Genomic DNA, 27,924 nt, shown 5'->3' with positions numbered 1-27,924 from the left:
CCTCCCAGATACCGGTTGGGCGCTCTACCAACTGAGCTCGGGACTCGTTGTTGAGCTGGGCCTTTCTGGTTGTTGTGACACGCGTCCCTCTCTGGTCTGCTGTCGATCATCTCTGTAGTATTGGGTTCGCGGTTTGTGAGATCACAGACGCGTGGGACAGATCTGAGTCCCCGACGGGATTTCTTTGTCCCACGCTCGTGTCATGTTGAATAATTTCTTCACTATTTATTAGCGAGCTTGAAATTTACCATCTTTATTATTTACAATAGAAAATTTGTTTACGCCGACACGCCGCCAAATTTTAAAGATAAACATTGTAACTTAGGCCTCGGCAATTCAAAGTCATCTCTTGTGCTGAGTGAACTAGACGGCTGGAGAAGGCGGGAAAAGTTGAAGCAAAAAGACAATCAATAGCAACAGAACGACGCAGTTGAGAGTTGGTAGAATTAAATTGGTGATTGTAGGGAAAGGCGGGCAACAGACAGCGGGTCATTTTTAAATCTGGACTACAAATTAGACCACATTCTAGCGCGGTTTTTTTTTCAGCGAAATGCGCAAATAGATTTCGTGCCTTCCGCAAATTCTGCAGGCGCTTTTTACAGTCAAGCTTTTTAGCAAATAAAATTCATCCATGTAACATCGATTTGAACCTGGTCCAAATATTAAAGGCTCCTTGCAAAGGGAGCTGGCTGAGCTCGTATAATCGTATTAAAGATTTGCTGGTTTATGTGCAATGAACGGCAAACGTGTTTTGTTAACTCACACCGAGGCTAACATTTATTTTAGCACAGTACAGTTAACGTCTTTTTACCAATTTGTTACTGTTGCGAAAATATTTAGTCTAATCGCATTTTATTACAAAGCTGATTTTAATAGGAAACTTAAATATTCATATGGGCAAGCTGTGACCTCACAAACAGAGGATGGTAAGCCTGTGGTTCAGTACGCAGAAAGCACCCTGCGAGCAAAAGAAAGGGCTCTGCTCGTAGGGTGGCAATGGAGTTGATGTTGGCTTTTATTGCGGTTTTTTCGTGCTTTCACCTTCCTGTTAGCACTACCAAGGCTAAGTTACCAGGCATGCTATTTCCAAGAGATTCCGACAGTCGAGAAGTGAAGGATTTGAGCGGATTTTGGAATTTCCGAGCAGATATGTCTGCAAACAGGAACGCCGGGTTCGAACAGAGCTGGTTTGCTAAACCTCTTTGGCAGGTAGGAAGTTGATATCATACGGGATGGATTATAAAAATCGCCAGGAAATCTGATTTGTGGGGTTGCACGCCCTTTATATTAGCTTCTTGTCGGGATCTTTAGCTTGTTTACGAAATCCACCAACATTTTAAATGAGCTGTTTTTCACTGTCACGCCACTGTCACGCCGCGAAAAAATAAATTCAAAACTATTGAGTAAAAACTACAACAGGTTGTAGAAAACTACAATATAAACTACTTGCCAAAGTCTCAGGTCTGTTCGTTATTCCGTACTCGAGTTATCCGTCAAAATGTTTCACCAAATTTAGAGAGCAATACAGTGGCTCAACTGCTTGGGCTCCAACATTGCGGCCGGAAATCAATAAAAACATCTGGCATTAAATTATGCTACAAAAAGCGGTCAGAACACCCTCCTGAACAAGTAGACATTCACATAAACACTTCTCGCAAAACCTCAACTGTTCAGATTGTTAAAATTGCAGGATGAGGCGTTTTTTAAAGAAAACGTGACAGCCTTCTGGCGCCCATCTTTGATCTCCTGTGGCGTGAAACTCCAAAATTCAAAATGCTCTATCTTAAAGGCGGCGAATGCTATCGAGCTAAAAACCTTCAACAAGATACATATTAAGGGCGTCTGATAGCCAGTGAAGGATAAAATGTCAGGGGTCTTGCAATTCTGGGTTTTAGAATTTTGATGACATCACGCGAAAACCAAGAATTATAACCCGGGGTATCCCAAGGGGCCCGGGGGGGGGGGTACTCCCATATGTGGCCTATATAGGTATGTGCCGCCCGATAGGGTATGGTTTCTGAGGTTCTCGGTCCTTTAATAGGGTATCATTTTTGCTCCTTTTGGCAATGTGTTCCCGGTGTGATCCTTAGATAGTGTACCTAAATTCTATTAGCTAAAATAAACGCCCAGCTAAACGAAAAAAAAGGTTTCTTAAAACTGAATTTTCTGTTCAGGTGTTAGTAAAGCGATTTTGTAAAGATTTGTGTCTTGCCGTGTGCGGTTAGCCGTTATTTGGGTCGTCACGGAACACTTCTCCTCCCCTTGAATTTTTTTTTTTTTTTAATTTACTATCAGCCCGCGTTTTTTTTTGCCGTTGTTTTTATATTTTTTTATATATTTTTTTTTTTATTTTTTTTTTTTGTTTCTTTTTTTTTTTTGATTTTTTTTATATAGTTTTTTATATGACTAATGCGGCGCAGAGAGAAAAAAAAAAAAAAAAAAAAATAATTAAATTAAATTTAGAATATTTTTATTTTTATTTATATTTTGTGTTGTGGAAAAAAAAAAAATTATTTTTCACTTCCCACGCGGGACCCAGAGGGGGGCACAAAACCACCTCTACACACACCACAAAAAATAAATGAAAAATATTAATAAAAAAAAAAAAAAAAAAAAAAAAAAAAAAAAAAAAAAAAAAAAAAAAAAAAAAAATAAAATTTTAAAAAACATAATAATTTTTTTTTTTTTTTTATTAATATTTTTTTTTTTTTTTTTTCTCGGCGTGACAGTGAAAACCACCTATAGGGTGTCATTTTTCGGTTTTGCGCCTTAAAAAATGTATGAATTATCGCTTTCTTTATCCTTAAATAGGGTCAGGGTTTAAGAACCTTGGCGGCACACCCCTATCCGAAATTTATGGGAGTACCCCCCCCCCCCCCCCCCGGGCCCAAGGGGTATCCAATGGATGGAAATTAATGATCGGAAAACCAATCAATCAATCGATATCAATCGATAAAATTAGTTAATTAGTATCGATTGGTATTGGTCAATTGATGATCAATCAATAACCACACAAAAACCGTTCATAGATTGCTATCGATTGGCATAGCAACCTCGAACAGATTTCACACACGCTACTTGTCTGAGCACCCACCATTTTTAGGAGGCCCTGGGAACGAAGTTGGCAAAACAAATCCGGCCTAGGGCCAGTCTTCTCAAAGCATTTCGTCATTGTCTTTCCATGTCATTGGGCGATTTCAGAAAATATCCCTGTGTGCAGTCATGTGCAGTGCTGCATCTTTTGTAACTTACAGTCAGCCTCTTACCCAGGCCATACCGCGCTATGCGAGTGAGCGGAGGAGGACTGGAACCGAGTGCGACAAGCTTGACGGGTGACGTCACATTCAAATTAGCCGGGGACGACTGGGGACGAGGCGGACTTACAGTTACTACCACTATTTTTTTCAAACAGTTGAGTCGCCATTTTGTATCATTTCAGACAGGTGAAGTCATTCCTATGCCTGTGCCATCAAGCTACAATGACATCACACAGGACAGGGCCTTGAGGGACTTCATTGGTTGGGTGTGGTATGACAGGGAGGTTTATGCTCCAAAGACATGGAAATCAGACCAAATCAGGGTTGTTCTCCGTTTTGAGAGTGCTCATTATAACACCATGGTGGTAGGTTTCATTATACTCTTTGTGATTGTCTTTAAAACATTTCATTTACAATCCAACTACCCAACACCCATCAATACACATACACATGGCGCATTAACCATTTGCATAAAAAAACAGGTCAGAATGGAACTGTTCCAGTGGCACTGCTAAATTCTTCTCAAAACGGCTCCGTTAATCTCATTCCCAGATCTTGCAGGTAGACGAGCCAGAAGGCGAGATCTAGTCAAGTAAGAAAATTCAATTTTTTTGATTGGCTGTTTCAAAACATGGCTGTTACAGGGCTAAAATATGACGTGCGATGCGGCCCCAAGGGAATTCAATGTCTGTTTTATATGCAAATTAGAGATTGTGCACGCAATCATAATACATTCATTTTTGGGATGTTTCGTTGTTTACAGTTGGCCTCAGAAGTCAAGAAGTTTTCTTTTTAGTTCTTCATAGCATTATGAAGCTATTTCTAACGAATAATGATGTTTAACAATAGAGAATCTGCTGTACGAATATTTGCGTTCGATTACGTTACCCGATCAAATTAGACATGTCTAGTCATTGCATGTAACCGCGGAATGAACAACTTTGTTGAAATCAAATAAATATTTTTACCCGAACTAAAGCTTTCAAGATTGCCTTCTGCTTTATTCTTTAGTTAAATACTCTGGTAGATATTATTCCAGGAAAGACGAGAATGGTAAAGCATTCCTTTTTCATTTGGCTGAGCATTGGTTATTCATTTGATTGCCATTTTCTTAGAATTGTCTTGGGTATGCGCAATTGACTCGCCTGCCCCATTTCTGACAGGCAATCACATGGTACAAATCGGATTTGACCAGATCTTGCTTTCTGGCTCGTCTACCCACGAGATCTGGGAACGAGATTACGGCTCCACTAGTCCGGGTTATTTACCATTTGCATGGAAAAACCAGTCGCAATGGAATGGTCCTAATGGTACTGCTAAATTCCTGTGTGAGGCATGGTTTAACAAATGGTACATAGGTTTTCCAGTAATTTTGGCTGGAATGGAAAAAAGGGAATATGTTTGAGGACTTCAATTTTTTCCAGAAACTTTTCACTAGCTGGAATGAGCTGTACCATTAATTTTAACTTTTCAATCGGAAATTCACGTTTTTCATGACAAATGGTAAATGCCCGTGGTTTGATCATGTGCGGCCGCCAGTCTGACCACTAAGAGTGAAATTCTACAGTTATTCTATAATTTTGGTCTGTGAACGTAATGTCACCAAGTATTCTTAGTTACTTTATTTTGTTTTGATTTTCAGTGGCTAAATGGCAAAGAAGTGATGACCCATTCTGGAGGTCATTTGCCATTTGAAGCAGATGTCTCATCATTGTTATCCTATGATAAAGTTAACAGAATCACAGCAGCAGTGAACAACACATTGACACCTTCTACCCTACCCCCTGGGGAAATTAAATATCTTGTAGATGGGGATAGGTAAGTACAGACCTAGAGAGTGTCAGAGGACAGGACAAGATGACACTACGCACTGGGAATTCCAAAATTATTACTCTGGCTTAGCCGAGTCAAGTTTTCGGTTGCATTCTTCTTTCTTTGTGTTGCAATTGTTCTGATAAGGATAAGGTATGAGATCTGGTCCAGCGCCGTCATGCAATATCTGTTAACAAATCATCTCATGATATTTTATTCTGACAAGAGTTGCCTAGGGAGAAATAATCATTGCCAAACTTTTAAAGTCATATTGACCTTAATGTGCTGGATTATTCTGTCTAACTTGGGTGGTGAGTTCCTGATGGCAACATATTTACCTTGTGCTGGATAATTCTGTCTAACTTGGCTGGTGAGTTCCTGATGTAACTCATGGCAACATATTGACCTTGTGCTGGATTATTCTGTCTAACTTGGCTGGTGTCAGTTCCTGATGGAACTCATGGCAACATATTGACCTTGTACTGGATTATTCTGTCTAACTTGGCTGGTGAGTTCCTGATGGAACTTATGGCAACATATAACCTAACCTAATTTAACCTGTTTCACTTAAAATTGTGTATTTTATTTCTTTACTGTTAATTTACTCCCAGACTATAATTCAACAACTTTTAAGGTAAGCACTAATTCTCTTATGATCTCCCATATCAATGTACACATTGAGGAGCTATCTGACGATCTGATTTCAGGTATCCTCCAGGATATTTTATTCAAGAAACTGACTTTGACTTTTTCAACTATGCCGGTATTCATCGTCCTGTCAAGCTGTACACCACCCCTGTTGTGTATCTGTCAGACATCACCATAACAACAAGCCACTCAGATCAGGAGGGTGTGGTCAAGTTTTCTAGCACAGTGTCTTCCTCACGACCGGTGAATGTGTCAATGAATTATAAACTTGTGGACAAGGACGGCAACGTGGTAGCCTCAGCACAAGGTTCTCACCTCTTTGAAGGAACACTGGTTGTTAAGAATCCAAAGCTTTGGTGGCCAATTGGAATGAGTGATCAACCAGCATGCCTCTACTCACTGAAGGTGTGCGTAATGAATACACAGAAGTTGTCATCTCACAGCATGTGGTAGCATGGGTCATGGGTGTGTGTGGGCATGTAAAATGACTGAACCATTTACTCCAGACGAACTTGTAATGAGCTCCCCTTTCGGATAATTTAGGACAGTGTGTGTACGAGGAAAGTGAAAGTCATAAAGCATTTTCAAACACCAGGAGCTGCTCACTTTTGTGCTTTCTTATGCTGTGTGGGATAAATGAAATATCTTGTCTCATAGGGGTGACCCTATTCGGCAGAATGGCGGAATGACGGAATGAAGGAATATCCTAAAACACGGAATGACGGAATATCCTAAAACACGGAATGACGGAATATCCTAAAACTCGGAATGACGGAATATCCTAAAACGCGGAATTATGAAACATTAAAAAAGAAGCAACAACAGCAACAAAAAAAAAAACAAAGAAATTAATAACTCTAGAGCGAAAGCAGGGCTAGACAGTTCTCTTGTGATCGATGAGAGAAACAAGTTGTTACGAGAGGGCTAGCAGGAAACAGAAACACTATCCAGACGGTTCTTATCTTCTTTTGAATCGATCTGAGCCGATTTCTGGTAGGATATCGAGTGATAAGAAACGAAAATCGAGGTACGAAAAGAGGCCTAATATGTTCAACTAAAAAAAAAGGGTTTCGGTTTCACCCTCCAAGTACTAACCCCAACCAACAGGGCTAACTTCGGCGATCGGACGAGAGCTGGTGCTTCCTTGTATCAGTCCCAAGACGAGAAAGACTCATAGAAGAATCTGGTTAGGTGTTCACGTCTATACTACTTAACTTCTGATTTACGCGCTCTTTCTACATACCCTGTTCGGGAGACGGCCGGCCTTTTTTCTGCTGCGGTATTTTTGGTAACGCGTACCCGCCGCGACCCCAGCTCGCCTCACCCTTCCTTTCATTATTTGGGCTTCCTCCCCCCTTCCTCGTCCTGTCCACTTTCATTTTTTATTTCAGTAGGGGCTGGTTCAACTCTTCTTTTGCCTTTTTTTTCTGTTTTTCTCTTCAGCGTTCCACACATTGTGCTGACGCTCGCTTTGGTACACACTATCACTTACTGAACTGGAAAATCATTGGGGATCGCCGACGTCGGTCTAGAAGATGGACATCTCCGAGGCGCATCCGGCTTCTCTTGGCGGCTCTAGTGGCAACGAGGTGTCCTCTTTGTCTCTCGTCGTCTCCTCGCCTTTTTTCCTCTTTCGTCTTTTGAAACGGGAGTCCCGGTTAACCTCTTTATCTGAACTTTCTTTCTTTTTTTCCTTCAACATCTATAGGGTCAGTCTCGCTGCGACACAACTATCCTCCCACCGAACATCGTCACTGTGTCTTTTCGCGACTACACCTTCCACTCAAATTTGACAAGCTTGTAAGCACTTTCTTTTGTGAAATCACCTTTCTTCTTTAACGCGCGTTGAGATACTGATCATCCCTATTCTCTGGCGATTTGCATTTTCTAACTTCTCTTCCTCGGCAACACTTTCATGAAGGTATTGTGAAACAGTGCTGGCATGATGATCGACCGCTAATTCTTAGAAGAATGCGTGATTGTTGAGATAGGATTCTGACTCAGGTGATGGTCACGCTGTACGTTCTAAATATTTCATTCTTTATCAGTGTTTTGTTGTTTTTCAATTACATAGTCAACCGTGATGCAGCGCGCGCGTCTGTTATTGTTTACATCGGAACGCGCTTAAGTTTTCACTGAAACTTAAATTCTCCAGAAGGAACAAAATCAAATGTCAAACCTATTAATGAAAAGTGTGTCCAGGCACCTGAGACAGAATTTTTGGTTCTCCGTTGTCAAACGCGCAGGGCAAAATGAGAGCGTCGAAGCAATCACTTCAATTTGTTCCCCGACGGACTCTATTCCCTCCGTTCTAGTGCTCAGAGAAAATCTTAGCTACTATTCAATCTTTTTCATGTTATAAAGTATTTGTGTTCCTTTTTTCCTTTTAGATTGTTCTTTCAAGTCAAAATTTTCGTATCTGTCCGCACTTGAGTGCTTTCGCATATGCAAATGTGAAACTAAAGTCGCTAAATTGTGTGTGTCAAGAGCTCTAACTTAGCGCTCTTTGATGCAGACTATGTTGATTTTGTTTCCAGAGGTCAACGTGCTTGCCACAAATTCTCTTTGTTTGGTTGGTGCGCACCCGCAAAACGCAAGAATCAGGCATCTCACTTACAAACAAATTTAGCGGCAAATTAAAAAACAATAAAAAAACGCTCAAAAGAAGTGCAGACAATTATTTCAGACTTTGATGGTAGTTTAAGATGTGAATATACTGTGTACGCGAGGATGCACATGGATTGATTTGAAATCGCTCGAAACTAGATGGCATATAAAATGGCGGATTTGGCTTTTGAAACGCGCAAAGCATCATGGTTGACTAGGATCCTTTAACGAATATGTTGACTGGCTCGCTGCACGTGGATTGTTTTAAAGTTTGAAGGAAAAATTGGGTCGGCTTATAGCCGAGTGATTTGGGTTTATTTTTTGTCAGAGTCTAACTGGTTCCAAAAACTAAAAGTCTAGGGTCTCGGCTTTATATAGCCGATAAACGGTACATGCATGCTTAACTACCAGCCGAAATATTGTACTAATGTCAGTTTTCTTGAATAGACAAAACTTAATTTTTCTAATGATATTATTATTTTGCCTAACCTTCAAAAAACAAAAAGGAAATATAAAAAGAAAGAAAAAATTTGCAACTGATGGGAACTCTATCACTTGCCCTTCGTCTGCTCTCGATGAGCAGCTAGATGACAATGAAACTAAGCTAGTGAAGTAAACTGAATAGTGGAAAGTTTAACATCATTTGTTTTAGCAAATCTCTATTTGTCAGTTTGTTGTTTTCGATTCTTGTTTCATAATAAATTTTCCGAGTTTAGTGGCTCCTAGCCACTTTGAATAGTTATTTTATAACGGCTTCGTTTACGTACCTCGGCTTTGTACGTTTCATTGTCTCGAACGGGGCGAGAACGTCTTCTGTAAATTAACGAAATCCTCACTTGATTACTCGATATCCTACCACGAAATCCCGGCTCCAGATCGATGTCCTCGAACGATTAAGAAGATATATAAAGAACCCGTCATTTTAAGGAATATATTAAGTGTTTACTGGTTTTCAACTGCTAAGCCCCTCTCGTAAACAACTTGGTTTCTCTGTCACCGCAACGAATATCCACAAGTTAAAGAACCTGAATCATTATTAGCGACATTCTTAGCCTTTATAATCGCTGTCTGAGAAAGTTAGTAGTTAAAATTTTCCTTTTAGTGTCCAATAAGTGTTCTTGGAGTGCAAAATAGTTTTTTTTTAAAACAGACGTTTCGGGGAAACCCCTTCGTCAGTGTAAATGTGATGTCTTAAATGGAACGCTTGATCGTACGTTAAATTTCTTGCGTGCGCGTCGTTTAAAAATAAACAGAGCGCGAGATTGCGCGCGCGCTCAGCGCACATGACAAAAATTTAAATGAACATCAGAATATTAGTCTGAGAATACAAATATGAATTTAGAATTTTAAGTCAATGTTCATGCCACTAGGGGCTAGTGTCTTGTAAGTGATCATCATCTCCTCCTCATCTCCTCCCTTCGTCTTTGGGCCGCCGGTCCAGCAACTTGCTTAATAACAGATACTGACATGTCGTGGATGGAATTGTGTTTGTTTGTTTTTGTTGCTGTTGTTGTTTCTTTTTTAATGTTTCATAATTCCGCGTTTTAGGATATTCCGTCATTCCGCTGTTTTAGGATATTCCGTCATTCCGTGTTTTAGGATATTCCGTCATTCCGTGTTTTAGAATATTCCGCCATTCCGCGTGCCGTTCCGTCATTCCGCCATTCCGCCATTCCGCCGAATAGGGTCACCCTCTCATAGACAATCACCCAAGTTGGTTATAAAACACCATAAGGACAGTGGGCAACCTCAAACAACCTTTGGATCATTAGCATTCAGGAGCAACCTTAATTTAGGCCAACCTGCCTTCCAAATTACAGTTCCAAAAGAAAAGAAAATAAAACATTCAGGAAGTGTAAGGGTTCAGTTGGTATGTTGATAACCTATTGAAATCAAAAGCTATTAAATAGCAGTATTTCTTGATCGAGGGTTGCATTTAAAATTTTAATTTTTTTACAGTTTGTTTAAATTTGATATGAAACTTTCCTATGTTGAAGACATCTAAGTCAGCCTGTATGGTTTTGCACTGTATTTTGTATTTTTGTGCTCTTCCAGTTATCACCATATTTATGTTCTTATCATGTTATCCCTTTCAGTCAGTGATCAGCCTCTACATTCTCCCAAAATATTTACAATTCTGGCATATGTAACCTAAAATAAAGGAACTTTTCAGAAAGGGGGAGGTTATTACATAAGTTCAAGTTTTCCAAGCTAGTACAACCAGTAAGAAGACCTTTAAATTTCCAGTTCAACCTCTGACTTGTGCGTTTTAACTGTTTCTTGTCAGGTGACAACACATTCAGTTTCACCAGAAGTGGATGACATCTACCATTTGCCTGTGGGCATTAGATCAGTTGAGGTTAAGGGAACAAAGTTTCTCATAAACAATGAATCATTCTACTTCAAAGGATTTGGCAAGCATGAAGATTCTGATGTAAGTTGATTTTTGGAAATCTGATTTACATGTAGTGGCATGATTTTGTGGTTTCCATTGTATTTGTTCTTACCATTCTTTGTGTAAAATTCTCTGTATAAAAATTAATATAAATTATTTATTAATTAATAAATTAATTAATAAATACTTCAACCATGTCATTTTAGTGCCATTAGCACAGATTGAATGCTACCTTGTTGGGACTAACGAACTTACTTTAATGATGAAACGATAAGTGTGTGAAGTGGGGGGGGGGGGGGGGGGGGGGGGGGGCGCGCCCCCCCCAGGGTTTTTTCCTCGTTTCCGCGTCCCCCCCAAAAAAAAAAAACAACACGAACCGAGGAAGCACAAACACCAACCCTCGAAAAAAAAGTTGATTTGATTTATTTATTTAAGCTGCCTGGCCCTGTAAATGTTTTCTAGCCTTATGACAATGTTGGCTTCCTTGGCTGTGCTTTTGTTAGATGTGCTGTAGTCAACACAGAATCGATAGGTGCTATTTCCTCTAAACAATACATTGCATCTCGGCAATGCTGTAAATTTATGTTTTCCTGATGTTCAGAAAGTCATAATCTTTAATGTGATCAAGAAGATGCTACTTTGGGCATAGAAGTTTTCGTAGAGTTCTTCACCTCTACATTCCAACAAGAAAATACTTATGTCTGTTCAAAAAAATGTGGCCAAAGAAATTCAGCCACGGCTGCCACCATCACGCCTGCAAAGAACATCTCCATCTTTCTTTGTTTCAGGTCATTTGATTTTCTACATTTAATAACGCCATCAAGGCAGTGGCAAACGAATCAATTCTGAAACCATTTTTCGCTCTTCACGTTTCTCCACCCTCCCACCCTTCACTTTGTCATAGCAACTTTAATTTAAACTCTACACTTCTGCTACTCTACGTTTTCAATCTAAAATGTACCCCTTTACAGCTCTATGTGTTCATTTTAAACGGTACGCTTCTTCTAATTTGTACGCTTCTACGGCTCTACGTTTTTATTCTAATTTGTACGCTTCTACGGGTCAACGTTTTTATCTAATTTGTACGCTTCTATGGCTCTACGTTTTTATTCTAAACTGTACGCTTCTACAGCTCTACGTTTTTGTTCTAAAGTCTACGTTTCTACGGCTCTACGTTTTTATTCTAATTTGTACGCTTCTACGACTCTACGTTTTCATAGTAAACTGTACGCTTCTAGGGCTATACGTTTTTATCTAATTTGTACGCTTCTATGGCTCTACGTTTTTATTCTAAACTGTACGCTTCTACAGCTCTACGTTTTTGTTCTAAAGTCTACGTTTCTACGGCTCTACGTTTTTATTCTAATTTGTACGCTTCTACGGCTCTACGTTTTCATAGTAAACTGTACGCTTCTAGGGCTATACGTTTTTATTCTAATTTGTACGCTTCTACGGCTCTACGTTTTCATTTTAAACTGTTCACTTCTTCAAGCTTGAACGGCTCTACATTTTCATTCTAAAAAAACTCGGTAGTTACCATGGCAACAAGCATTATTCTAAGAGTATATATGATAAGGAGAAATAATTATCAGAGAGTCTATGATAGCGGAGCTCCCACGCGCCGAAGGCGCGTAGCGTAGCTCCATTGGTAACATGCGGGTACAAGGAAACAGACAGGGCAAATGGTATCCTATCGAACCGAGAAATTTTGGTTGTCGCGTACGTACGTCCGTACGCACGGATTAGGCCTGGGAACGAGCTAGGCTCCGGTGGCAACCCGCGTCTTTTGGCGGGAAAAATCATTACTATCAAGGCCTTAGCAAAAAAGTTTTTTAAAAACGATTTCTACTCAGCTAAGCTTTATATAGTAGGAAGTTTTAAACGCGAGGAAAAAAAAATCATTCTTAGCTCTTGTTGACAATGTTAGAATTACATGAAGGGGAGAATAACTTGAGGATGTCCGCTGTGTGAAAAGTCAGGAAACCATCTCACAGCATGCTGATTTACCAAGCGTACGCATGAGTTCACTACTAAGCATGAAGACTCAGCAATTGAAAAGCACACGAAGGACTCAGTTTTAAAGACAGTTTATTACAGATACATTATTTCTTGATATATTCCTCGTTTCACCCGCGATGACAACCATAGTTAGTAGAGGAGTAAAGATTGTGGCCGATCGAAATGGAAATCTTCCAAGCTTCTTGGTGAGTTTGAAGCAAAGACGGTCAAAGACAACATTCCTTTACGAAAACAAGGTAAGCTATTGATGTTCATTTTTTTTAACAGATTAGAAAAGTCTTTGGTATTTAGATTAACCAGCATTCAACCTAATACATCATTTTTAAACGAAGCTGGGTTCTAGCTCTCAGTCGTGTACCGGTATGTCAAACAAGGACATAGACTTATATAATGAACTGAAATTCGTTTTGTCTTAAACACGAGTTGTATTCAAAGCATACCTTAATTCTGGTTTTTCCTATCCGCGTTAATTTGTTTATTCTGTAGTTAAATCACCGAAGTAGGAAGAACACACCACTTTTAAACGTTGGAAAGAGTACAGAACAAGTAGATCTAGAGAACAAAATTTACATGAAAATTTGTAAGAATGTGGTCGAGTCAGATGCAATACAGTATGGGGCCCAGTTCTCGGCCACTTTAGACGTAAACTAGTATTTCTTTCCTCAGAATAACCAAAGAAACTTGAAATTTCTCCCAGAGCTTTCTACATTATTCAGCTTTTTGTTGTAAAGCTATCGACCGGTTAATAATTAATTATCCCGAACAATAATAACAATAAAATCTCCTTTTGTGGGCCCAGTTCTCGGCCACCAAAAAGCTTATGCGTAATTTCCAATTTTCACAGTCATAAAATCACTCTGTAAACTTATTTATGTTATATCGATCGCAAATTATTTTTATGAGGCTTTGTTTTACTTTAGAAAGGAAGGTTTTAACGCGCCTAGTTGCTTGCCTATTTGCAGGTTCTTGCAAAACCGCAGAATTGTGTTGTGTGACCAATGCATTTAGATGGTTTAATTACTTTGCAGTGGAAAGTTCTTGAAAGAGTTAGGTGTTGTAGAAATAGACAAGAGTCAGCTCAAAACTTAGAGATTTAATTGAACTCTATTTTTAAAACATTTCTTTCTTTTGTTCTGGCTGCAGTCGATAAAATTATATTAAAAACCAAAGCGCTAAGCTGTGATAGCGAGCAGGGTGGCCGAGAACTGGCAAATACGCAAAAGTCGCAAGGAAAAATTCCGAAGTAAATTAAGACCAACAAAATACAAAGAATCAACGAAAAGTTAACTTAAGCAGAAAGCTGAATTATTTTACGTTTCACATGCAAAAAATAAGCTCTTTTGGTTGGGGCTTTCGGATAAAATACGAATTTAGCTGCATCCAAGAATTTCAAGGAGCTGTAAACAAACAAGATTTCGGGAAAACAAATTTACCTACCTCCGCGTAAACTCGACGTGTGAGCTTTCTATAGCGAGTTGAAGGATCAAACTGACGATACTTAGAGCACAAGAATCAGTCTATCGCTGGATGTAAATAACTTTTTGTTTTAATTCAACTGAGGCGTGAAAAAACGCGTTGAACACAAAGTGGCCGAGAACTGGACCCGGCCGAGAACTGGGCCCCATACTGTATAGGGGACATTGCTAGCTGAGAGTCTTAGCGAAATATAGTTTCTCCATGACCTCTGTTATTTTTCACTGAGAACTTTGCGTAGTTTTCCTTATTTTAATTTTTATCATATGAATGTTATGAGTGAAAACGTTTTGTAAAAGTTTTGTATTTCTTCTCTGAGTTACAGCCTTTCTCAGAATAAATTGATTAGTTTATTCATATTTTTTATAACTTACCGTATTTAATCGATTAAACGCCTCCCTCGAATAAGCGCTACATGTTAGAACAGAAATATATTAATAAACGTCGCCCTCGAATAAACGCCGCATCATGATGATGCAGCATTCATTCGAATAACAGACTTGGAAAGCAAATAAAGTAATAATCAAGCTTGAGCAGGCTAAAAAATATATTTTTCTTGATTGTAACAAGGTTTTAAGGTATTGAAATTGACTTTTCAGGCATGCACTAAAACATGTTTGTGTTTTTTTTTTAATTTAAATGTTCAGTTACCATACTATTGTTTACAAGAAATAAATTGAATTTTAAATGAACGCTGCCCTCGTATAAACGCTTCCCTCTAATAAACGCCGCACTCGAATCACGAAAAATTAAATAAACGCCATGGCGTTTAATCGAATGAATATGGTACATAAAAGAATATAGCACAGATTCTAAAATGTTATGCGAAAGATCATGAAATTTTCTTAAGTTATAACAACCAAACTGATCCTGAAGTTATAATGTAGGATAAGGGCTTGGAAAAAAATAAATTCCAGATTGCCCTGTGGTTAACAAGCAGCTCTCAAATTTTGCTTGCCTAGGACTGTGCATGATTATGTTTCTTAGTAAACTTGTGACTGTATAATTTACATGTAGACGACTTGCCTGGGCCTTTTAACCTATTACGCAAACAGGCATGAAAAATTAATTGCTTGACAGAAAAATCTACTTGCCCCAGACAATATCAGAGGGTACTTTTTTAGCCCTGTGGCTATGAGCATTGCTTTTTTGAAGGTTGCACATGACTCGTACAATTCTTTAAGCCTTTCAAAGTTTTCCAACTTAAAGCAGTGACTAAATCAAATATTTTTGCCAATTTTTTTTCTACAAGAGAAGTAGGATTAGTTTTTGATCGTGAAAAAATTAAGTTCAAAATGCGCCTGTCTGCGATGACTCGAGGATTATATAATTAAAAGTAAATAATACATACATGTATTATTTATTTACATGTACAACAAGTTTTTTGAGGTCAATTTCAGTGAGAAGTATTTATGGAGGGTGTAAGATGCAGTTTGAAGTTATCATTTATTTTGGTAAATCTGTTGTCTTTCTAAAACTTGCTGTTAGGATTTCCATACTTTTTGCCAGGATGCAAGTTAAGAATTTTACAGGTTTTTGATATGTATAAATTTTGTTTTCAGTGCAGGGAAAACAGTCAAGGGGTGCAGTTAGTGAAATTGGTGATGCAGGTAAGATATTAAAATGGTATGTGTTTTAACCCCTTGGCAAGTTTACATTGTATATTTCCCTAAAATCCTTGTTCAATTGAGGAATTTAATATACACAATTTATATGTAACAGCACATGTACATAAAATGTTTTTATTGTTCAAGAAAAATGTTTTCGTTGTTCATACAATGCACCCCTCCCCCACCGTGGAGGAGGGGTATGAGGACAAAGACCCAACAAGATCTGCTACCTGACCCGACAAAATACCGGAATACTTGTAATGATTTTGTGGGAGAAGTGCAAATTGACCTGTTGTGTTTGAATTCCTTTTGTTAATACCTTAATTAAACCTTAATAGCTAATAAGCTCAAGCCCTAACTTAACATAAATTGTCTTGTTGTGGTACCAGGCAAATGTAGAAATAGAACTTAAACTCAGCTGAAATTTTACGTGAACACAAAGACTTAGTAAAATTTTAGAGCTGCTTAGGCCAGAAAAGCCAGCTGGGCTTGTTGATGAGCCGGCTTAGTGTTTTCTTAGCTACATCCCTGATAAAAGTTTTAGGGAGAATATGTAAGCTTTCCTGGACTTAATCACAGTACTTTCAACAGCACCTGTCAGAGATAAATAATTATAAGAGTCTCAAAAGACACATCATTTTGTAGGGAACTCTTGAATTAAGGTGATTCCACTGAAATAGAAGGAGTATTAAAAATTTTCTGAAACTTGGTCCAGGATACAATTATGTTATGAGCATTAAAAAAATGAAATAAAAAATGGGGGTCACCACGCTAGTTTTTGTGTAAAATTGATGGGCATTATAGTAAATAAACGACCCGCGAGGTAGATATTAGGAACCCTAGTAATTCAAATGGGGAACTATTTTTTCTAAAAAAAAAATCATTTTTGCATTAAAGTATTAGTTTATTTCAACAAAATAGACTTTGATCTTATATTAAAAACTATTCTTATTGTACAGGAATTAAAATAACGAAAGAAATTAAAGATTTTTCTTTGTGCGCACGTTAACGGCACTACCTAAAAACGTGTTTTTTACGGCATTAAAATTAAAATATCTCAATGTAGAATTTTAAACTTTTCTTTAAATCGCGTTATATTGTAGACAACCGTATGACATTTAAATTAATGCATTAAAAAGTGGGAGTCACCGTGCTTGTTTAAGAGAAAACGACCATTTCTTTCCCTACCGAGCGTAGGCTGAAGGGAATCTCGTAGTGTTCTGTGTGCATGCGCGCTCGTGCGCGCGCTAAATTACGCGAAAACGTATGCGCAGCAAGGATGCGCAATGCAATTCCGTGGAATCACCTTAAGCCGGTGTTTCACACCCCAAAACATTCATCAAAGCCTCGCCATGTGCCGGGTCTTATTAATAGCACTATTAGTGTCTTCAGTAGGTAAAAAAAGGTTTTGCTGACACACTCACTCTGAAAGGACTTTTTGGTTCTAAACATACATGTATCCCCAAACACTTTCCCTGGCCCATGCAAAAATTGGAAAAATAACTCTCTTTTTTATCTATCTGTATAATGTTCTGAATAAATTCAATTAAAATTATAAATATTCATTTGATGTTATTTTCCCTTTTTCAGGGTTAACACGAGTAGCAGAATTTCCACAGAGAGTTGCAGACACAGAGAGAGAGATAAATGAACAATCAGAATATATTATTTCTTCATTGCATGTACAACTAATAGCGGAGCTCCACGCGCCGAAGGCGCGTAGCGTAGCTCCATTGGTAACATGCGGGTACAAGGGAACAGACAGGGCAAATGGTATCCTATCGAACCGAGAAATTTTGGTTGTCGCGTACGTACGTACGTCCGTCCGTACGCACGGATTAGGCCTGGGAACGAGCTAGGCTCCGGTGGCAACCCGCGTCTTTTGGCGGGAAAAATCATTACTATCAAGGCCTTAGCAAAAAAGTTTTTTAAAAACGATTTCTACTCAGCTAAGCTTTATATAGTAGGAAGTTTTAAACGCGAGGAAAAAAAAAAAAATCATTCTTAGCTCTTGTTGACAATGTTAGAATTACATGAAGGGGAGACTAACTTGAGGAAGTCCGCTGTGTGAAAAGTCAGGAAACAATCTCACAGCATGCCGATTTACCAAGCGTACGCATGAGTTCACTACTAAGCATGAAGACTCCTCGATTGAAAAGCACACGAAGAACTCAGTTTTAAAGACAGTTTATTACAGATACATTATTTCTGGATATATTCCTCGTTTCACCCGCGATGACAACCATAGTTAGTAGAGGAGTAAAGATTGTGGCCGATCGAAATGGAAAATCTTCCAAGCTTCTTGGTGAGTTTGAAGCAAAGACGGTCAAAGACAACATTCCTTTACGAAAACAAGGTGAGCTATTGATGTTCATTTTTTAACAGATTAGAAAAGTCTTTGGTATTTAGATTAACCAGCATTCAACCTAATACACTGTACATCATTTTTAAACGAAGCTGGGTTCTAGCTCTCAGTCGTGTACCGGTATGTCAAACAAGGACATAGACTTAATGAACTGAAATTCGTTTTGTCTTAAACACGAGTTGTATTCAAAGCATACCTTACTTCTGGTTTTTCCTATCCGCGTTAATTTGTTCATTCTGTAGTTAAATCACCGAAGTAGGAAGAACACACCACTTTTAAACGTTGGAAAGAGTACAGAACAAGTAGAGAACAAAATTTACATGGAAATTTGTAAGAATGTGGTCGAGTCAGATGCAATACAGTATGGGGCCCAGTTCTCGGCCACTATAGACGTAAACTAGTATTTCTTTTCTCAGAATAACCAAAGAAACTTGAAATTTCTCCCAGAGCTTTCTACATTATTCAGCTTTTTGGTGTAAAGCTATCGACCGGTTAATAATTAATTATCCCGAACAATAATAAAAATAAAATCTCCTTTTGTGGGCCCAGTTCTCGGCCACCAAAAAGCTTATGCGTAATTTCCGTATAAAAAGGCTCAATTAATTTTCACAGTCATAAAATCACTCTGTAAACTCATTTATGTTATATCGATCGCAAAATATTTTTATGAGGCTTTTTGCAGGTTCTTGCAAAACCGCAGAATTGTGTTGTGTGACCAATGCATTTAGATGGTTTACTTTGCAGTGGAAGGGTCTTGAAAGAGTTAGGTGTTGTAGAAATAATAAACAAGACAAGAGTTAGCTCAAAACTTAGAGATTTAATTGAACTTTATTTTTAAAACATATCTTTCTTTTATTCTGGCTGCAGTAGATGAAATTATATTAAAAACCAAGCGCTAAGCTGTGATAGCGAGCAGGGTGGCCGAGAACTGGCAAATACGCAAAAGTCGCACGGAAAAATTCCGAAGTAAATTAAGACCAATCAACGAAAAGTTAACTTAAGCAGAAAGCTGAATTATTTTACGTTTCACATGCAAAAAAATTAGCTCTTTTGGTTGGGGCTTTCGGATAAAATACGAATTTAACTGCATCCAAGAATTTCAAGGAGCCGTAAACAAACAAGATTTCGGGAAAACAAATTAACCTACCTCCGCGTAAACTCGACGTGTGAGCTTTCTATAGCGTGTTGAAGGATCAAACTAACGATACTTAGAGCACAAGAATCAGTCTATCGCAAATGTAAATCTATCGCTGGATGTAAATAACTTTTTGTTTTAATTCAACTGAGGCGTGAAAAAACGCGTTGAACACAAAGTGGCCGAGAACTGGACCCGGCCGAGAACTGGGCCCCATACTGTATAGGGGACATTGCTAGCTGAGAGTCTTAGCGAAATATAGTTTCTCCATGACCTCTGTTATTTTTCACTGAGAACTTTGCGTAGTCTTCCTTATTTTAGTTTTTATATTTTTATCATATGAATGTTATGAGTGAAAACGTTTTGTGAAAGTTTTGTATTTCTTATCTGATTTTACAGCCTTTCTCAGAATAAATAAATTAGTTTTTTCATATTTTTATAACTTACCGTATTTAATCGATTAAACGCCTCCCTCGAATGAGCGCTACATATTAGAACAGAAATATTAATAAACGTCGCCCTCAAATAAGCGCTGCATCATGATGATGCAGCATTCATTCGAATAACAGCCTCGGAAAGCAAATGCAGTAATAATCAAGCTTGAGCAGGCCAAAAAAAATATTTTTCTTGATTGTAACAAGGTTTTAAGGTATTGAAATTAACTTTTCAGGCATGCACTAAAACATGTTTCTGTTTTTTTTTTTTTTTAAATTTAAATGTTCAGTTACCATACTATTGTTTACAAGAAATAAATTGAATTTTAAATGAACGCCGCCCTGGTATAAACGCTTTCCTCTAATAAACGCCGCACTCGAATCACGAAAAATTAAATAAACGCCGTGGCGTTTAATCGAATAAATATGGTACATAAAAGAATATAGCACAGATTCTAAAATGTTATGCGAAAGATCATGAAATTTTCTTAAGTTATAACAACCAAGCTGATCCTGAAGTTATAATGTACATGTAGGATAAGGGCTTGGAAAAAAATAAATTCCAGATTGCCCTGTGGTTAACAAGCAGCTCTCAAATTTTGCTTGCCTAGGACTGTGCATGATTATGTTTCTTAGTAAACTTGTGACTGTATAATTTACATGTAGACGACTTGCCTGGGCCTTTTAACCTAAATTACGCAAACAGGCACGAAAAATTAATTGCTTGACAGAAAAATCTACTTGCCCCAGATAATCAGAGGGTACTTTTTTAGCCCTGTGGCTATGAGCATTGCTTTCTGGAAGGTTGCATATGACTCGTACAATTCTTTAAGCCTTTCAAAGTTTTCCAACTTAAAGCAGTGACTAAATCAAATATTTTTGCCATTTTTTTTTATACAAGAGAAGTAGGATTAGTTTTTGATCGTGAAAAAAATAAGTACAAAATGGGCCTGTCTGCGATGACTCGAGGATTATATAATTAAAAGTAAATAATACATACATGTATTATTTATTTACATGTACAACAAGTTTTTTGAGGTCAATTTCAGTGAGAAGTATTTATGGAGGGTGTAAGATGCAGTTTGAAGTTATCATTTATTTTGGTAAATCTGTTGTCTTTCTAAAACTTGCTGTTAGGATTTCCATACTTTTTGCCAGGATGCAAGTTAAGAATTTTACAGGTTTTTGATATGTATAAATTTTGTTTTCAGTGCAGGGAAAACAGTCAAGGGGTGCAGTTAGTGAAATTGGTGATGCAGGTAATCATTACATAAGTGTCAGCTTATACCTTTCTTTAGCTAGATATTAAAGAAGCTCCATGACACATTAGTGCATGAAACTTGTTTTTCAAGTGTAAAACTTTTGGGTGTGAAAAATGGTATGCGTTTTAACCCCTTGGTAAGTTTACGTTGTATATTTCCCTAAAATCCTCGTTCAATTGAGGAATTTAATATACACAATTTATATGTAACAGCACATGTACATAAAATGTTTTTATTGTTCAAGTAAAATGTTTTCGTTGTTCATACAATGCACCCCTCCCCCACCGTGGAGGAGGGGTATGAGGGCAAAGAACCAACAAGATCTGCTACCTGACCCGACAAAATACCGGAATACTTGTAATGATTTTGTGGGAGAAGTGCAAATTGACCTGTTGTGTTTGAATTCCTTTTGTTAATACCTTAATTATTAAACCTTAATAGCTAATAAGCTCAAGCCCTAACTTAACATAAATTGTCTTGTTGTGGTACCAGGCAAATGTAGAAATAGAACTTAAACTCAGCTGAAATTTTACGTGAACACAAAGACTTAGTAAAATTTTAGAGCTGTTTAGGCCAGAAAAGCCAGCTGGGCTTGTCGATGAACCGGCTAAGTGTTTTCTTAGCTACATCCCTGATAAAAGTTTTAGGGAGAATATGTAAGCTTTCCTGGACTTAATCACAGTACTTTCAACAGCACCTGTCAGAGATAAATAATTATAAGAGTCTCAAAAGACACATCATTTTGTAGGGAACTCTTGAATTAAGCCGGTGTTTCACACCCCAAAACATTCATCAAAGCCTCGCCATGTGCCGGGTCTTTTTGATAGCACTATTAGTGTCTTCAGTAGGTAAAAAAAGGTTTTGCTGACACACTCACTCTGAAAGGACTTTTTGGTTCTAAACATACATGTATCCCCCAACACATTCCCTGGCCCATGCAAAAATTGGAAAAATAACTCTCTTTTTTATGTATCTGTATAATGTTCTGAATAAATTCAATTAAAATTATAAATATTCATTTGATGTCAATGATCATCAACAAAATGGTATCTGTTATTTTCCCTTTTTCAGGGTTAACACGAGTAGCAGAATTTTCACAGAGAGTTGCAGACACACAGAGAGAGAGATAAATGAACAATCAGAATATATTATTTCTTCATTGCATGTACAACTAATACTTATGTACTCTGTGTGAAAAACTCGTGAAGATGTTGCAGTGTAACGCAAGTGCTCTGCTTTTGATTTTCGATTTTTGAGTTGCTTTAATTCACCTTTTGCATTTGTGATAGAAAGAATATAATAAAGACCAACAAAGCGACGACTTTCGATTGAAAAGCTCTCTCGAGTTCGCTAGCACACACATTCATCTCAAATGGAACTTTTCTTACCAGTGAAAAAAGACAAACCGATCGTTGCCAACAAATCATCAATCTTTCCAATCAGGCAAAAACTTCGAATTTTAGTTGACAAAACGGCGAAAACTCTCGTGAGAGATTAATCGTTTTCTCGTAAGATAATTGCCGTAATTTATGCCAGACATTTCCGCTTCGTTGATTCTCGCGAGACCAGAATCTCGTCTCGCGAGAAACGAGACAAGAGGTGGTAACTTACTTTTGAGCGGTACTGTATGTGGTCAGGTGTAATTTTAAAGTTAATGAAATAGAGCCAGATAAGGCTCATCCATGTACGTATTTCTTAAGGGATCTCTGACAACACAATATAAAAATCATCCGGCTACCCAAACATTTGTGGGAGGTTTGGTGACCTAATGGTTATTGTGCTGGACTCCGGATCGAGCGGTCCGGGTTCGAGACCTGGCCCGGGCACTACGTTGCGTTCTTAGGCAAGACACTTTACTCTCATAGTTCTTCTCTTCACCCAGGTGTATAAATGGGTACCGGCTTATTTTCTGCTGGGGGAGGGGGGGGGGGGGGGTAACCCTGCGATGGACTAGCATCCCATCCAGGGGGAGTAGAAATACTCCTAGCCGCTTAATAATGCTGCAGAAACCTGGTTACGCTCCAGCCTGATGAACCACTTGGCTCAACAGCAGGCTTTACCTACCCAAACATTTAATTCCCAGTGCCCACACTGTGAAGAACAGTAATCATGATAATGAGATACACAGTTCATCAATCTCTAAATTAATCTCACATGTTGCAATACAATAATAACTGATAAAATATATGTTGTTCATAGGCAAATTTTTACTTCACCAAAACCGAACTCAGTCATTAAATAATAAAACATTAAACACAGCTGTTTTGTTTTGTGGGTGTGTCTCACAGATTAGTTATTTGTTGTTATTTATAGTATCGGGAAATAATACTGTCACTGTTCCAATAGGGCCCCCGTTTGAGGGGGGGGGGGGGTGGGACAAGCTACATGCAAAACTTTCCAGTTGTATGCTATGTACAGCTATAACATACCAGTTATGGTGGGTGTATGGATATTTTCTAGAGCAACGCTTTCTTTGTTCTAGTTTCTCTTTGAGAGTTTATATATCTTGGGGAGGTTATGCACAAACTGCTAGATGATCATCCTCTTTTGATTGATCAACTATTTTTACTTTTATTTGGTGCTGTTGTTCATGGTGAAAAACAATACATAATATATATAAAGAAAATAACGCGAATAAAAAATCATTCTAAAAAAATGTAAAGGGCATATAACCGGGGAGCTCCGCTTTTAGGCTTGCCTAAATCTATATATTATGCCTGCCATAACACAACAGTAGAGGTGTAGAGCTCTACGAAAAATTCTACACCGGAAGTGACATCCAAAAACGTGTCACAGATGCCGTACAGCCATATATCTGGTCTTATTGTAAATTGTTTTGTTAGCTCTATTTAGCATCTTAAACAGACTTTCTGCCTTAGATTCGTGGCAAAGGGATGGACTATGCTCTCATTGCCAAAGACTTCAATCTGATCAAATGGCTAGGAGCAAACTGTTTCCGCACCAGTCACTACCCATACGCTGATGAAATCATGGACATGGCCGATCAGCAGGGAATTGTTGTCATTGATGAAAGCCCTGGAGTTGCTATTGGAATGTATGCCACAGCTTGCAAACTGTTGTTTTTTTTTTAATATGATAAACCAAGTCCGTAACTCAGCTGACTCTAACCTTTTATGTTCTTTTGCATTAATCTTAAAGGGGCTAAGCTATGTCACGCAATTTTAGGCAATTTCAATACTGACCAACTGGTCACAGAACTCACTGAAATATCACAATAACGGCCTAAAACTGTAGAAGAACTCAAAAGAAACGCAGAAAGGCCAAAAGGGGCATGGATGGGCAAAATTCGAGAAGATTAAAACGGATTGCGTTCGAGTAAACTTGAAAGACGTCAGCTCAACTTTTTTCAAGTTTATCTTAATTTGTATGAAAGTGACATTTACAATTTACAATCGTCCTTGTTTGTTATGTGGACGTGATTTTGCCAATAGAAGACTTTTGTTCTGCCAATTTGAAGTTTAGAGCTTTTAATTAACAAAAATATATAGAATCACCTAAAATACCGTGACCTAGCCCTTTTAAGAATGTAGCGCTGTGGACTCCTAAGGGAAGTTACATGTAACGAGCGGGGAAGCTCGTTGGAAAATATGAATTAGTCTATTGAACCATTTACAATCACTTCTTTACTTTCGTCCATTTTAAGATCAGATTAAAGATGGACGCTATCACATGTCAAGGTTTTTTTTTGCAACAACTACATTCAAGAGGCTTTTCTCTAAAAAAAATAGTTTGCAATTTCTTTAACAGCTTAAGATGGTTTCCGCCCAACATTCGAGCAATACAGGCAAAAATAAAGTTACCAAAAATACCTCTTAGCATGGTAACAGTTTAAGTACAGCTAACAAAAACCTGCCAAAAATTTAGCACTCAAGCTGACCCCGCGAGTGAAAAATGGATTTGAAATTGTCAATATTTCAGTTAAAACGGACGTTTCATGCCAGTTCAAAACAAAATGGCGCGCGTAATAAACATTTTTACGAGGTTTGACTTTAATTTTCGCGAGAATACTTTAGAATTTAATTACGGGGTCACTAAGACAAATGAATTTCGATAAGATCTTTTAAATGGTATACAAAATGTTGAGTAGATTTTTGGTACTTAATTTTCGCACTCGTTGCTCGAACTTTCAGCGGAATCCGTCTTAAAAAACCTGTAAGCCTTACAATTTAGAAATTTGCTACTTCTTCTACCAAAATATTTTCCGACGTTAAAGAATTCGTATTTGAACTGCGGATAGTTGTAAAGTTAAGAATTGATCCTTGCAATGAATTGAATTTGCAAAGATAGAAGTCTGAGAAAGAAACTCAGGGCTTCAACGGGTTTTGCGAAACCTGTGACATCCGCGATACAGATGCAATGATCCACCAACTGAGCTATGAAGCTACACATTGCGAGCAAGGTCAATTGTGAGTTTTTATTTTTCACCGATATCGCGGAGATCACGGGTTCAAATCCCGTTGAAGCCCTGAGTTTATTCCTCAGGCTTCTTTCTTTTCAATTTCTTAAATTGTAATTTCACTGTGAGGGTCATTTCTTTACTTTTATAAGACTGATTTGTCTACCAAAACCTCTCCGGAAGGCGTTGCTTCCTTTTAGATGACGCTCACCATTAACATTTGCACCTTTATATTGCAGAGAGAACTTCAATGTTACTCTCCATCACCACTTGGATGTCATGGCTGAGTTGGTTCGTCGCGACAAGAATCGACCATCAGTAGTCATGTGGTCTGTAGCCAATGAACCAGCATCCAATTATGTTGAAGCAGGACCCTACTTCCAGTAAGATTACACTTACGCCTATTACTAGCGACTAATTGTGATAAAATGTACACTGCAAATCTGATGCAATTGGTAATCATTGATGGTAATCTCACAAGTATATCAATTACTGTTTTTTCTCGAACAAGCGCACAAGCGCGCCGCGCTGATTAAATTTTTCGCGCCTCAAGTGCGGCGCTTATTCGAGGGACGCCACAAAAAAACTTATCTTTTATAGCAATTGAAAAAAGCGTCTTGTGATTGTCAGTATTCGTTTCTAGCTGAAGAGAGAAGTGGCGCTAGCTGTCCTGGCAAAGTTCGCGGCCTTTACAACATTTACAGAACTACGTATTGTAAGAATGTTGGATAGAAAACTAATGGAAGAGCAGTAAAACAATCACTTTTAACTGCAAAACATCACTTTTGATGGAACGAAATGTCCAAGTTTGTTTTCGAGTTGCTTTGTAGTGCTGTTTTTAGTAAACGAAATTCCTTGAATAAGCGCCGCATCGGGACTGCGGCGCTTAACTTTTTTGTCCCAAATGCGGCGCTTATTCGAGGGCGGTGCTTATTCGAGTAAATACGGTACGCATCTCTATTCTTGGTTTTCATGTGACGTCATCAAAATTCTAAAATCCAGAATCGCAAGGCCCCTGAGTTTTTATCCTTCAGTGGCTATTATACGTCCTTAAAACATATCTTGTTGAAGGTTTTTAGCTCGATAGCATCCGCCTTCTTCAAGATAGAGCATTTTGAATTTCGGAGTTTTACGCCACACGACATCAAGATGGCCGCCAGAAGGCTGTCACGTATGCTTGAAAAAAAAAATGCCTAATCCTGTTATTTTTAACAATCTGAACAGTTGAGGTTTTGCGAGAAGTGTTCATCTGAATGTTTACTTGTTCATGATGGTGATCTGACCGCTTTTTGTAGCAGAAGCGAATGTCAGATGTTTTCGTTGATTTCCGGCCGCCATGTTGGAGCCCAAGCAGTTGGGCTCCAACATGGCGTCTCCATACTGTGCTCTCAAAATTTGCGTGAAGCATTTTGATGGATAACTCGAGTACGGAATACCATACAGACATGAGACTTAGACAAGTACTTAATATAGTAGTTTTCTACAACCTGTAATATTCTTGATTTTTTTTTGACTCAATAGTTTTGGATTTATTTTTTCGCGGCGTGACAGTGAAAACCACCTAGTGCCGTGTGCTAGAGACTAAACTGAACTTAATAGCTGGTCACGGGATCTGGTATTTCCTCTTACATCTGCAATACTTACAAAAACTCTAATAATGTTGAGTTCTAAAATTTTCCCCAGCATATTGCCTGATATTGGAGGGTAAGTGTTCCGAAATAATGCGACTACTTTGACAAGCCAAGCTTGACTTTACTTTGTCGTTGATGTCAGTGCGTAGTCGACCATCCAACATGGTTGATTTTATACCATGTCAGACAGTCAGTCACGGGTTTATGAGAAAAACCGATTTTTGACCTTATTTTATTCGTTGTCTTAATTCCTTGTATTTTTAAGATCGTTTTATTGTCCAACAGTAAAATCGCTTTATTCGTTAGTATGTCGCGACCAAATTGCTTCTCCTCTTGGACGAGATGCTATTCTGTCCACAGAATTGACAGAGGTTCCGTTTTTTTTTTCTTAGTTAAAGCGAGCGAGCGAGCGCGCGAGAAAATCCGTGCAAGAAATCCCCTACAGTTTTCGCGCGCGAGAAATCCCCTGCAATTTTGCCCATCCTCTGTATTCTGTCAACGGACTTAGAGAAATAGAGAATCTGTTAAGCCCTAGCATTTGTTGTTCTTCCTTTCAATAGCGATTTAGAGCGATTTTCACTTGAGTGTCGAAAGTAATTCGCATTTGCTTTGGTTTTGCATTACTGCGCTTAGAGAATCGTTTTAAAATTTCGCATCACTTCCTCGTACTAATAGCCACTTTAACTCGTTCGCGGTTCGGGCCGGCTACATGCATTTACTTCAAGTTTTGATTGGTTCACTGGATTGTCTGCGTCCTTTGTGATTGGCCAGAGTGATCACTTTTGTTTTGATGTTACTACACTCATTTAAAAGTCCGCTCTATCTGTTGGAAAATGCAACCCACCCTGTGAACAACTGG

The 27,924-nt window shown here is 38.3% G+C and overlaps 1 protein-coding gene and 2 long non-coding RNA genes across 3 annotated transcripts in view; all 3 read left to right on the top strand.

Moving 5' to 3' along the window:
• Window positions 1–960: 960 nt before the first annotated feature.
• LOC144647139 (beta-glucuronidase-like) overlaps window positions 961–27,924 on the top strand; it is a 38,216-nt gene continuing 11,252 nt past the window's right edge. The window contains exons 1-7 of the mRNA XM_078506892.1: window positions 961–1,209; window positions 3,440–3,622; window positions 4,900–5,075; window positions 5,777–6,122; window positions 10,612–10,758; window positions 23,897–24,072; window positions 25,674–25,817. Coding sequence (XP_078363018.1) covers window positions 997–1,209; window positions 3,440–3,622; window positions 4,900–5,075; window positions 5,777–6,122; window positions 10,612–10,758; window positions 23,897–24,072; window positions 25,674–25,817 — 1,385 coding nt within the window. The 5' untranslated portion in view covers window positions 961–996. The remainder of the gene's footprint in view (window positions 1,210–3,439; window positions 3,623–4,899; window positions 5,076–5,776; window positions 6,123–10,611; window positions 10,759–23,896; window positions 24,073–25,673; window positions 25,818–27,924) is intronic.
• LOC144647142 (uncharacterized) lies at window positions 12,329–17,510 on the top strand. The gene is made up of 3 exons (XR_013569538.1): window positions 12,329–12,974; window positions 15,774–15,821; window positions 17,412–17,510. It is a non-coding gene; the product is annotated as an uncharacterized LOC144647142 (long non-coding RNA).
• LOC144647141 (uncharacterized) lies at window positions 17,527–22,178 on the top strand. The gene is made up of 3 exons (XR_013569537.1): window positions 17,527–18,177; window positions 20,967–21,014; window positions 22,089–22,178. It is a non-coding gene; the product is annotated as an uncharacterized LOC144647141 (long non-coding RNA).

Source organism: Oculina patagonica, chromosome 3 (assembly GCF_052425735.1).
Source record: "Oculina patagonica isolate OP01 chromosome 3, crgOcupat, whole genome shotgun sequence".
Lineage (NCBI taxonomy): Eukaryota > Metazoa > Cnidaria > Anthozoa > Scleractinia > Oculinidae > Oculina > Oculina patagonica.
This window is presented reverse-complemented; position numbering and strand designations above follow the sequence as displayed.